At 44.9% G+C, this 13,187-nt stretch overlaps 1 protein-coding gene across 1 annotated transcript in view; it reads right to left on the reverse strand.

Annotated features, from left to right (window-relative positions):
- The window catches only part of osbpl10a (oxysterol binding protein-like 10a), a 49,695-nt gene extending 37,060 nt beyond the window's left edge, over positions 1-12,635 (reverse strand). The window contains exons 1-3 of the mRNA XM_084696901.1: positions 12,136-12,635; positions 6,214-6,389; positions 2,358-2,437 (exon numbers count right to left, since the gene is read on the reverse strand). Coding sequence (XP_084553027.1) covers positions 2,358-2,437; positions 6,214-6,389; positions 12,136-12,401 — 522 coding nt within the window. The 5' untranslated portion in view covers positions 12,402-12,635. The remainder of the gene's footprint in view (positions 1-2,357; positions 2,438-6,213; positions 6,390-12,135) is intronic.
- Positions 12,636-13,187: the final 552 nt, after the last annotated feature.

The following is a 13,187-nucleotide window of genomic DNA, read 5'->3' on the forward strand; positions in this document are numbered from 1 at the left end:
AAATACATTTTCTCCTTTTATGAACCCTGTAAAAGGATCGGTCTCTTGTTATGTCTTATTTATTTTCAATGTATTTCCGTTTGTAAAGAAAAACATTTGTGTGTGAATCCCCCCTCCTAATTGTACACTTGTGTGATTTTGTTTTAATCCACCTTGTGCCGTTCTGCGTTGTCATGGTTACCTAACACTTTTTTGTTCCGTCAGTTTTGTCAGTTGAGCGCAAAGAAAGTAATGTAAGCTAACTTGTTGGAGAGGAGGTAGAGTAATGGAGGATTTGAGGTTACTTAAAAAGCGCAGAAAACTGGACCAGCAGCCGAGCATAGCATTTTTTTTTTCATACAGTAAGTAACTTGATACCGAGTTAAATGTGTAGCCTAAGCAAATAAAGTGAGTAGCCTCATGAAAGCATGAGTTGCTGTTTTTCTGATAAAATGAGGTGGTCACAATGCAGGCAGTCACTGTCTCAGAGAAATTACAATATTCCTTTAGATGTGAATTCATATGGTCAATGTAGTCCTCCAAATTATGTTCTATATGTGCGAATTTTCATGAATAAATATAGAATTGTAGGCAATGCACTTAACAAAAAAAACTATGAGGAAGGGTATTCATTTGGACCCCCCCCCCCCCCCCCCCAATGTCTAAACTATGGTTACGTCCTAGGTCTCAGTTACACTATTAGGGGATACTGTGACTTGCTAAAGTAGGCAAATGGCTAGTACATAACATTTCATAATAATTTCAGTAAATCAAGCAACATTGCAAGACCCAGTTAAATGTAGAGCTAAACGTTAGTTAGCATCGACATTGGCTAACTCAACTTCCGTAGGCTATCCTCAGTATTTGCAAGCTAGCTAAACTTATACCACATCTAAAATAATTTGTAGAAATAACAATGGATTTTGCCACTAAATATTGATGTTAACTAGCTAGTTTATAGCTAACTATCTGTGCTGTAACTCCAGTTGGAATTTTCACCCCACAATGGCGGCGCTACCGAAGCGTCCCCTAGTGACTGTTACCAAAATAGCATCAGAGTGTCGCCTCTTGTGCTTCAGTACTCTTTGACTTCATGCAGCACCGGCGTCGCCTGCAGCCACCTGCAGCCCGGCTGACTAGAAGCAGCCAATGGCATTCTCAGCTTCAAGGCAGCCGGCTGTCGACGCCGCCGGCACTGCTGCAAGTTGAACACACCTGTTGTCTCAGCACAGTGTTTCCAATTTTGCGCAATTTGTTTTAGATTTACGTCATCACGTAATCTTGGGTCTTTTCAGTTTCAGTACGTAATCTTTCACCTTTCAGCATCTTTCATAAATGAGAAGCCTAGCTCAAAAAGAGCGGCTAGCTAGCAATAGGGTTGCCACCCGTTCTTAAAATACGGAATCGTCCTGTATTTGATAATTTTAAAAAGCGCGTGCCGTTTTAAATCAATACGGAACAGGTTTTGTCCCGTATTTTCAGAGTTGTCTTCAACGCAGCATCCCTTGCAAATCATCCCACCCGCATTCTGTGAAGGCTCGTCCTATTTTATCCCTGACTGGGTAATACTCGCTGCCATCGTTGGTTTGATCAGTTTGTTTCAGGGTCATGGCCAATCAGAGTAAGAGGAGGGCGGGTCTCTTGGCGGAGAGTATCGGGAGCTTCAGATTTCTTTTAATAATGTCCATGTATCAATCACCACCCCTCCGCCGGCTGAGGTAAGCATCCCTTATTTTTCTGTTTTGAAGGTGGCAACCCTAGCTAGCAACCTATAAGCAACGTGAGAACATTATCACTGGAATATTCAAAACACTCCTAGATGTCTATTCCAGCAGCACCACAATGAATAACTAGATGTATTAGGATACTTTCTGTACGTGAATGTAAAGTATTTACCTGGGCAGTGCCTTCAGAAGTGAGAAATCACCACTGTACTGTAAATAGCAGGTCGTGCGTGGAAGCTAAAAGAAGTAGACTATGAATCTGGAGAGAGCATTTTCTCTCACTGCTTATCTGCTCATCCGTGAAAACATGGTGTAGGAGCTTGCCTGTGGCTACATCTGTAGTCGTGACCGTGTGTGTGTGTGTGTGTGTGTGAGACTGTGTGTGTGTGTATGCGTGTGTGTGACTGTGTGTGTGTGTGTGTGTGTGTGACTGTGTGTGTGTGTGTGAGACTGTGTGTGTGTGTATGCGTGTGTGTGACTGTGTGTGTGTGTGTGTGTGTGTGTGTGACTGTGTGTGTGTGCGCACGTGTGTGTGCGTGCGTGTGTGTGTGTGTGTGTGTGCGTGTGTGTGACTGTGTGTGTGTGTGTGTGTGTGTGACTGTGTGTGTGTGCGCACGTGTGTGTGTGTGTGTGTGCGTGTGTAACCATACACACCTTGGCACTACTGTCTGAGTGGCGTCTGGCACAGGCTTGAAGCTGGTTCATCCAGAACTGCTGCTCTTTGGCGTCGGCCGCTGGAAAAATAAAATGAAACGGTAAATTCCCCCAAACGTCATCTTCGAAAACGGAAACATAACATTCAGAATCATCAGTGCATTTCTTTCACACTTGGATTAGAGGCAAGTCATTAAGCAACGTTCACTGTATGTGTGCCCCTTATGCGCTAATGACACCTGTGAAAAACAATTACATTTAGATCAAAACTGTAGCATTAACCATTAGATAAAACACTATGTAAACATAATGAGCCTAGCTTTATCATCTGTCTGACAGATGTACACAGGAATAAATGTCTGCTATCAAAACATGCATATACAGTGTAGGAACACTGACAGCAACACCAGTCTGTTGTAAGACAGTTATTTTCTGACTGCCTACTTCAAGACATGTATTTTTATTATGTTACTTATCGTCTGAATGAGAGCTTTGTCAAATACAACTTGATGTCAATTAGGCTACTACTAAAAGTGCTACTACAGCTACTCTATTGGTCGAAGACTCTGGTCACCAATCATGTTGACCTGTCTGGTCATGGAGGCTATTAGATGTAGTTCGTTTGACGTCCCCATCAATCCCGAAACAATTGTGACAGCCACTGTTATACGATGCAGGCTTCAAGATACAACGACGTAGTAGACAATTCAGAAGCTTAAGTCTCAGAAGACTAGCTTCCCAGAGGCCCGACTGCGATAAAATAATTGCATCTCCATGGTAACAATTCATGAGATAGCAAACGAAATACTTCATTAGCTGAAGTATTGTCCGCATGTACCGCGATTGTCTGGAGTTTCTGGAAGTGATTAGCCGAGACAATAGATTAATGTTTAAATCTACTGAAGTGGATTTTAAGGAAATGAGTGGTTGTTTCCTGGAAGGCTGGAAGGAATTAATTTGGCTTGTGTCAATCACTCTTAGTATCTGAACATCTTTATTGAGACAAGCCTTTCTCTTCTCTCTCTTTCTCTCTCGTTCTCTCTCTCCCTCTTAGACTGAAGGATGGCATTCACAGTGAACACCTAACAAGCTAGCATGACCCCTGCCTCCTCTCTCTTAGACCTTTACAAAAATCTCACACACAATCATCTCTCTCTTCAGAAACATGTCAATTTCCTAATGATGAGTGTGCATTCAGATCAGCTGCTCTCCCCCTTGCGCTTTATACAAGCTTCTCCGTGATTAAACATATTCAGCTGACTAGAAGGAACAGAGGTGAATTTGGCAGCGCTGTGCGGCTATGCTAATTCGCACCTGTTTGTGTGCTGAAAACACCGCTGATGCGAACCACACTCGCTAGCTAGTCATTAGTTCACCGGATTGTCCGCATGCTCCGGTCTGAAACGTACTTAAGTGGGAAGAGGCGCCAGGTTCCGATGTTTTCCTTTTGTCGTCTCCGTTTCACCTGTCGAATGAACTCAACACCTGCGCTCCTACAGCGTAGTAAGGTCGCTATGGATCATATCCTGCCCGGCTCTGTCTCATTCACAACAAATAGCAACAGCCGTGTTGTCGTCAACACATCTGAATGACAATATGTGCTTTGCTCTGAGGTGATTCAACGCAGTGCCGTTTCCAGCACATGGTGCCCTGGGCAAGCTTCACCCCTACATTAGAGGGGTGAAGTACATTAGAGGGGGGGCTGCATATTGGCAGTGATCGCAGCGTTCGTTTGGTTAAACACGCAATTTCAGGCTTGGGAAACTGGCGCTCCCCTCTTCATGGCGCCCTAGGCGTCTGTTTATCTTACTTCTCCACCAATGACCGGCTCTGATTCAACGAGAAAAACCAGGCCCATAGCCTAGTCACGGAGCTAATATCGCCTCATTCCCAGTCAAGCGTTGCAGCACCATGCCTATGTAATTACACTGATGCTAATTGCAGTGATCAAGTGGATGTTGTTAGTCATGATGATAGTCCGAAACAGTCATCTGCTGGGGAATCTGATTAAGGTGAACGGGGGCTAATGTGGCTGGGTTCAGTTTTTTTCAATAAGTAACCCTTCTTTCAGATCATACAATACATCATTTTCATAATACGCCTCACACTGTGTTCGATGTGTGCTTAAAAAATAAATAAATCCTAATACATTTTCGAAAAAAGTGATATAATTAATGTTTTTATGTGCACCGTCAAATATCCGTACCATTAAGATTCTCAAATGCTTGTAATATGCTATTAGGTGGCCTTCCAATCGTCCATTTGTACACGTTGAAAAGGCCTGTAACCTTGTAAATGTCTCGAACTGGACGTCATGTGGTCAAGCGTTTTATTTGCCATCTGATCACTGAAACATGATTAAAACCTGCTGCTTTTCTTTATCCTTAAGTACTCCAAGGCATTTAAAACACACACACACACACATTCCTCAAGGCTGTGCTCTGAACATGAATTGTTCTCCGTGTTATATTCCCCTCCATATAATGACCCTCTGCTGCCAGGTTTCAATACCGGCAAAGTCCTGATCCTGGTTTACAGCTTCTATCAGATCTGAGAACTCCCCACGGCTCAAATACACATTCTTGAATTCACAGAGAAGTTATTAGAAGTTGAGATCAATTGAGGCCCTCCAGAGAGAGAATTAGAGAGAGTAGCTAGTCCTACCCGTTTCCAATAGCTGGGGGGAGGGTGTGGAAACCTCCATGAGAGGGGTTATCACAGGATATCAGCCCGGGAACAAAGGTTACATTCACGGCCCGGGCTGGTGTTAAATCCGGGTGGGGGGGGGGGTGTAAGAGCTACGATACAACTTTCTTGTCCACAAAGGGAAATTTGTCTCCAGGACTCCATGCTGAAGTTTATCCCCGTCAAAAACATCAACACCAGTCAGACAAAAATAATTGCATCAGGTGATTTTAACTGAGGTATGTTCGGGGGGGTGAGGTTGGTGGTTTCCAACTCACTCAAGGCTGTCGAAAAGTAAACATCTCCTGGTTGAACCTTGAACCTTGAACAGAGAGAGAGTCCCAAACAATGTTTCCATGGAATCCATGCCGAGTTCTATGTCTCACAGACTAATCTTTATGAACTGCCTTTTAATAAACAACCAGCAATGCAGACTTTCCACCTATTTAGAGAAAGACCGTCTCCAACTTAAGTTCCTGATATTTAATGAAATTGAGCCTATAAAGAAACTATATATTCCAACGAAACAAGTGTATTATGTGTATTTTATGTATTCTTCCTCCCTCACTGACTCACTACTGTACAGCCTTGTTTCACTGTGGGAATATTCCTTTAGACTCCACCACAGGGATCACTGCGCCATTCTTAGGAATATAGGGCAAGTTATTCCGATACCTCCCTCTGGGAAGGGGACATTCCAGGGGCTGGAGTTTGAAGAGAGTGTCTCTCTCGGGGATGAATGGTGCTCTGACATGGCAGAGGAACCAGTAGGACAGTCACCAGGATACGGAGCTCACAACAGCTCACAGGCAGTGGCCGTGACCAGAGAAGATCTCTACTGACAAGAGGTGGGTGGGGGGATGGGGCTTGGGGTTCTTGGGGAGGGGGTTTAATGGGTGAGGTTGAGGTGTGTTGGTTCTTGACAGGGGATCTCTTTTGACAGGGGTTGGGGGTAGGGTAGGGGGTTAGTGAAGGGAATAGCATTTAGCATAGGATAGCTTTCACCCTGTCCTGGTCCATATGAAAGTGTGTGTCGGTGTGGCCTGAACACGTAAGATGCTTTAGTGTTGTTTATGAGCGTTGTGTTTCCATGCAACCACACACGACTACTCATCCACCTCCCAGCCTCCTCCCATTCACATTCCCCTCCAGGCCAGACCAAAGGTCTTACCTCGAAGTTTGTACAGCTCTCCGTTGACCGAGTTGACGATGAACATGTGTGGTGCCTCGTCGCTCGGGGTTACAGACGCACCAATCATTGGCAAAGACCCTCTTGGCTTCTGGCTCCTCCCCTGCTCGTTGACGAAGTACTGGAGCTGGCCCAGCTCTGGGTCCAAAACAAAGTACCTGCAGGGGAGGGAGGGGAAGAGAGAGGGGGAGGGAAAACAGGAAAAGTGAGGAGGGAGAGGTGTGGAGGACAGGAATAGAGAGGATGGAGGGGAGGGGGAACAGGCGAGGAAGTAGAGAGGGGATGGGAGGAAGAGGGAGAACAGGGTATAGTGAGAAGGAAAGGAATACAGAGGATGGGAGGGAGGGAGGAGAGAGGGAGAAGACAGAGTGAGGGGATTATGGAACAGAAGAGTACAAATATATATGTATTAGATTATTGTTCTAAACATTTTGAGTTGCACTGTTTGTACGTTACTGCAAGTCCGAGTTCTAATAAAGAGGTGAACTTTTTCCCATTACTGGTATGTCAATGTCAGGGAAAGTGAAAGAGGTGAAGATGCTTATTGTATAAGTCTCCGACAGAGAGAGAGAGAGAGAGAGCACGCGACAGAATGGGATACATCATGAAAATAAATAGTGCGATATCGAGCGATCCGAGATATTCCTTGTGCATTTATTGTTGTTCATTCTCGTGCTATGACAGCCAGTGGGTGTAATCGCATATAAACTCCTCATCTAAACCGTCCCTGACGTTTGCCAAGGCATTGTCATCAACACCTACCCACCAGCCAAACCCCAAATTACCACAGAAACCAATAGGCTGAGCATCTTAAGCGAAGCTCTCAGTATCTGATTAATGAATATCTCACCGGTACACTTCATTGAAACTTTCTCCGCCGGCAAGGCTGCTAAAAATAAAACACACACACACACACAGAAGGAACTATGTTGAGGAGAAAACTTTGGCATTCGCATCAGTATCCTAGGGCCAACCAAACTATCTGTGGCATATGGACAAGTAGGCCTAACACTACTAGACTATCCTGGCGTGTCAACACTGTTGGTTGACCCCATGTACAGCCATGTTAGCCTAGGGCAAGTTGTTGTTAACCAGAGGTTCTCTCCCTGGTGATCAATGGCGTCTTTCCATGCACGATTAGAGGAGCGGCGGTATTGACCAGACTCTGGAACAAGCCGAGCAAGTGCTCAACGGTCAATACCACCCACCCACGGCACAAACAACACAATCCTACATTAACAGGCTAGGCTTCGCAGTCGATCCTTGACTATATGCGACCGCCGAAATACATAAGAACTGTGCATATATGAACCTTCAGTTCTGTACTTTATGCACTGTTTGTACTACATTAATTCAATGTAATGTTTGGCTAGCGCTATGCAGTAATGTAGTTAATTTGGCTGCAAATTTCCTGCAGAGTATGCTGTAGTTCCCCACACGTAATAAGTCTGGAAAATGTAACCAAGTGGTTACGGCTTTCTCTGCAGTATTGCAGCAGCGTCTCGTGGGCTTAACGAGTTCCCCCCTTCGCTAGCTTCCTAACCATTACATTGTACATCAAATATAAACATACTTTAAATTAACTACAGCGCATGCTAACAGGCTAAGGCGATGGACACAGCTTTTGCAGACAGAAGCTCGTCATTAAAACTTCGCTACATTGTGACCACAATGTACGAACGTTCAAATTCTCTCTTCCTCACAAAACTTGATTTTATGACTTTTCTGTGAAATAATCCTCAATCTTCAACCTTTTTGGTAAGTGATCCCAAAACCTCAACTAAGTCTCCTCCTACTCCTACACACACACACACAGACACAGGCCGACTTGCCGAGATAAATTTGCGGGACAGCGAACTTTGTGCCTGCGTCAGTTCCTCTCCGGCCCAGTCAGCAGAGCTGAGGATTTAGCGTTGACCTCTGGGCCGGGTAGCCCTGTATCTGAAGTGAAACACGACGCGGCTCCTAAAGGTGATGGATGGGACTGAGACGGAAACTCTCTGGTGGTTCGATCTCCGGACAATAGCAAAAACACACACACTTACTCACTTGATTGTGTAAAAAACAGATCTTGTATTACTTTAATAATCACCACAAAATAATAATAACCACTAAAAGCTTAAATTATAGGTAACTTGCTAGTTACATAAGCCTTGTTGCTATGCTATGAGGCTGAAACGGAGTCAATGTGTCGAGCCACTCAAGGCTGCTTCAAACATCTTCACTGGGTGGAAAATTATAAAGGTAGAAATGGCCCAAAACACATATCTTAAAAAAATAACTATGACCTATTCAGGTCTCTCTGTGGGACGTTTTCCATCCATAACTGTATGAAATTCCCAGCTCTGAGGAGTAACTTGAATCCTGACGCCCCTGTTTCAGAGTCCTTGAATAAAGCTTTCTGAGTGAGCGCAGATGGGTCTTGATTGGACGACAACGTTACTAAGGGGCCATGATTTCCAGGCTGCTTCTCCAGGGCAGGCAGGTCACACGTGGGCCAGAACAGACTAGCTTAGCACCAAGACACTCACACAGCTTTGATCAATGGAGCCCTGCGCAGGAAAACCAGCCTTTCCCTCTCCTCTTCCCCACCTCTCCATCTGCCTCTCCCCCCTCCTCTCCCTTTCCTCTCCTTCTCTCCCCCTGCTCTCCTCTTCCCCGCATCTCCCTCTCCCCCCTCCTCTCCCCCTGCTATAGATCTCTTCCTCACCCCTGCTCTCCCTTTCCTCCCCTTCTCTCCCTCTCCCACCCCTCCTCTCCCCCTCCTCTCCCCCTGCTATAGATCTCTTCCTCACCCCTGCTCTCCCTTTCCTCTCCTTTTCTCCCTCTCCCTCTCCCACCCCTCCTCTCCCTTTCCTCTCCTTCTCTCCCCCTGCTCTCCTCTTCCCTGCATCTCCCTCTCCCCCTCCTCTCCCCCTGCTATAGATCTCTTCCTCACCCCTGCTCTCCCTTTCCTCTCCTTCTCTCCCCCTCTCCCACCCCTCCTCTCCAGAAGGCACATCTGCAGAGAAATGATTCATCCCTTGCTCCCTCTCTCCCACTTCTCTCTGCATGGGGAGAGACTTAAATAGAAGCTACAACCAAGATCGTTGCGATCCGTTCTTGGAGCGACACTGGGTACGCTCTGTGGCTCAGAGAGAAGCACACAGTGACGACAGGATCGGTCTGCTGCGGCTGCCTGTGAGGACGTATAATCTTACAGATAACACACACTCTAGTGTGAATGCTTTTTTTACAGTCTAAGAAACGGCATTTCAACAAAAAGATATTTGTCTTCATTCAATAGTAAGTCTCTTAATGATCATTAAGATAGTGAAGAAAACAAGAGCTGAAAACAGGATTAGAGAGAGCATCTGGAAATATTGTCCAATTATTATCTTCGTAAACACGTCAGTGCTGTTTCTGTGGTCACCTTGGAAACCAGACCTTAACCACGAAGCATGTTCAGAACTTCCAGTTCAAACAAGCAACGTTTGAGGAGGAGTGACAGAGAAAAATAAAAAAAAATAATGAACTATTGTACATTTGTACGCTGCTTAAGATGAAAGCGCTATATGAATGAATCCCGCAGAGACTGTCTTCACATCAAACCACACGTTGATCGGATCACAGTGGCTGAACTGTATCAAAGCCAGGCAAAAATGAGTCTGGCCCTGCAACATTGACACGGCTGTATATGATGAAGAGTCGTGGTGTTCTGAGGAACATCTGTTGAGGAACAACAGGCTGCATCTCCTGTTGGTGTTTTCAGTCTTTGCACTGAAAAGCATTCGGTGTTGGCGCAGAGCAGATGCCCTGTGTGACACAGTACACACATTAATCTGGCCCATAATGAGAACAGTGGGCTGCAGCATGGGGTAGTTTACATGTGTGTGTGTGTGTGTGTGTGTGTACAGTAATTGTAAGTCACCCTCCCATGGATCCTGAAGGAAATCTGATGTGAAAATTAGAGTAGCATTCACACCGTGTGTGTGTGTGTGTGTGTGTGTGAGTGCTATGTCCTCAAAAACCACATGCCATTGTAAGCGTACACATGCCAAAACCCGTTCACAATGAAACAATCCCCATCGTTTGCAGAATTAAACCCTGTTCATGAGTGCAGCCACATACAGACAGGACGCATGTTCCTTCACCACACATGATGTGATGGACAGGTCTTGTAATTACTCGAGCACCGTTTCCCACTCAGTGTCCTGGCTATTTTGAAACACTTTCTACACAGCAGAAGGTACCAAGCTGTTGTTACGAGGCAAAAAAACAAGAACGGAGAGAAAGATCTTCGTGTGAAATGTTCCAGTCATCAGTATCCATCCAGTACAATGACATTCCTGCTAGGTTACTTTTTTTTCCCCCTCAGTGAAAGCATTCTATTCCTGGGCACTAGGCAACAATTGTCTTGACACTGAGGAAATGTTATTCCTCACAAAATACCAGAAATTGCAGAAATACCTAACAAAATACCAGCAAAATAGCTACTACACTGGTACATTATTGGAAGCCCCCCCCCCCCCCCCCCCCCCTTCCCTGTGTGAAACAGAATCTTCATCTTTCCTTTCAAGCCTAAACATAGCAACACACAGAAGCTTTAAGTTGCTTATTGTATCTCATCACACAATGTCAAGAGGGAGCTGGAAGTGCTGTTGATGAAGAGAGTGACTTTCAAGAGCCGGGGGCCACTCTCTGTGGAAAGCAAAGTGGCCTAACAGTAACATTAGTCAAATGACCCCCCAGGCCTTTCATCTCCCTGACTCTCATTTCTCCTGCTCACTCGATTACAGACTCCTTTGATTTCGTCGAAAGAGCTGCGTTATTTTCCTTCATAAAAAAAAATATATATATATATATATAAAAAAGGGGACACGTATGTTGTAATCCTGACATGTTAAGATCGTGTTTTTCCTCACCGGTTGCTGTACCTGTCTGGTTCTGCCTTGCTACACGGTTAACTCAGGCTGTCAATCATGACGGCGGCCCGGTTTGTTGAACCAAAAAGTAGTTTCTTGGTGAAAGCCAAGCCTGCCAGCCCTAAGCACTTTGAAACTGAATAAGGATAGGTACCATCAACCCCAGGAACAAACACCGCCAGTACAGAGTACAGAAGCAGCAGATGTCTACTTGTGCTTGGATGGTGAACTGCACAGCTTTAAAAACAAATCATAATTTAAAAAGCTATATTTGACATCCACAAACAACAGCTGGATATGCAGTAAATGTTGGCGAGATGTCTCTCTCACACACACACACACACACACACACATCTGTGTGTGTGCTGTCAAATGTGCCTACTCCTCTTCCTCCCCATACACACTAGCCACCAGCCACACAACCTTCACACCAACATCCACTTTAGCAGCCTACTGTTTCTCTTTCTCTCTCACCTCCACAACGCAGCGTTGCAATAACAAGGCACCACTAGCAGAGGCATTTAGCAAATAAAATGACGATCCTGACACAACATTGTTGTGTGTTCACAGCCACAGACGCCATTAAGGGAACTGTGGATTCATCTTGATCTGGGTCACTGTGTAAACTTCCACCCTAGGATTTCACAACTCCGACAAGCCAGATACTACAATGTGAGGGTTCTTATACTGGTGTGATGTCTTACATTAGTTGGAGTAGTCGGACTCCATGACAATAATTAGGTATTTACGGACAAACGGATAATCGCAGAATTTCGTTACAGGCCCACTCCAAACAGTTGTTAACAGTGGTTGCAACCCAACTACCAAGATCCTACAACGTCACATTGCTTTAACATCTTTGACAATACTTTGGGATACCAGTGTCCAGTGATATACGTGGATGACAGCAAAATCCTTAACATTTAGCCTATCCATATAGCCTATACTGTACTGTTGATGCGGTGTCAATTAATTAAATCATTGCTCCCTATATGCTTACCTGTTCTGCCAACCTTGAATCAGGTTAGTGTATTTGCACAGCACTCCTTCAAACTGCCGTTTTTTCGCTAGTTGCAAATTCATGCTGTTTCCCAACACAACTCCCCGACCCCCTCCTCCAACGGCCGAGCTACCGAGTGAAGCAGACCCGGGGCTGTGAGATCCAGTTCGTCCGATCTTTTTTGAAGAATTGCCCCTGTCCGAGGGCAGGGAACCGGAGTTCGTTTTATTTGTCCCAGGATGCGGACCGCAGATAGTCTTCTCCATACTGGCGACGGGACGGACGGTACAGGACGATTTCGCTAGAACATAAGTGATAAACAATGCAAAGTACGTCTTCTGACCTACACGAAAAGAGTAAAATATGCTATATCCATGTTTAGCAGGTGTTTAGACCGTCCCCGTTTGCGCGAAACATTCATATTATTCGCGGATGAACCGAGGACTCCAGTACTGCAGTTGTGAAGCACCGTGACTCTCCTCCACGTAGGCTACGTTTTCCTGTTGCGAATCAGACACTCCCTCCCAACCTCCCGGACCAACCCCCGGATATTAGAAATCCGGCAGTATTCCACATCATCACAATCAAGAACATGCTGCAATACTGAGAGCGTTACAGTCACACATATTTTTTTATCAATTTGCAACTGACTGGGCTGAGTTGAGACTTTATAAAACCATATTAAACTATACAAATATATATAAAGGCCTACGTCGAACATATAGGCCTAGATGAGCAGTAAACAAGGTATAAATAGTTGTCATTTCGTAAGTTAGTGTAGTGTGTATAGATATTTCATTTAAAAAAATTTGGGGACAGACTTGCGTTTAAGCATGCATCTTTCAATACAAATAGGCCTACATATAAATTGGTTGTCACGAACTCATTTACAGAGGTGAAGACAACGATTAAATCTGATAAGATCTTAACCTATTTTGAATGATACCACCATAAACAAATTACAGGGCAGAGATGTCAAATCGCACATGGAGAGCCAACTTACTCCACAAGACATTTAAGAAAACCCAAGAATCCTGGATGGTCTGTTGAGG

The sequence above is a fragment of the Hypomesus nipponensis genome, chromosome 4 (genome assembly GCF_054491055.1).
Source record: "Hypomesus nipponensis isolate SF chromosome 4, ASM5449105v1, whole genome shotgun sequence".
Classification (NCBI taxonomy): domain Eukaryota; kingdom Metazoa; phylum Chordata; class Actinopteri; order Osmeriformes; family Osmeridae; genus Hypomesus; species Hypomesus nipponensis.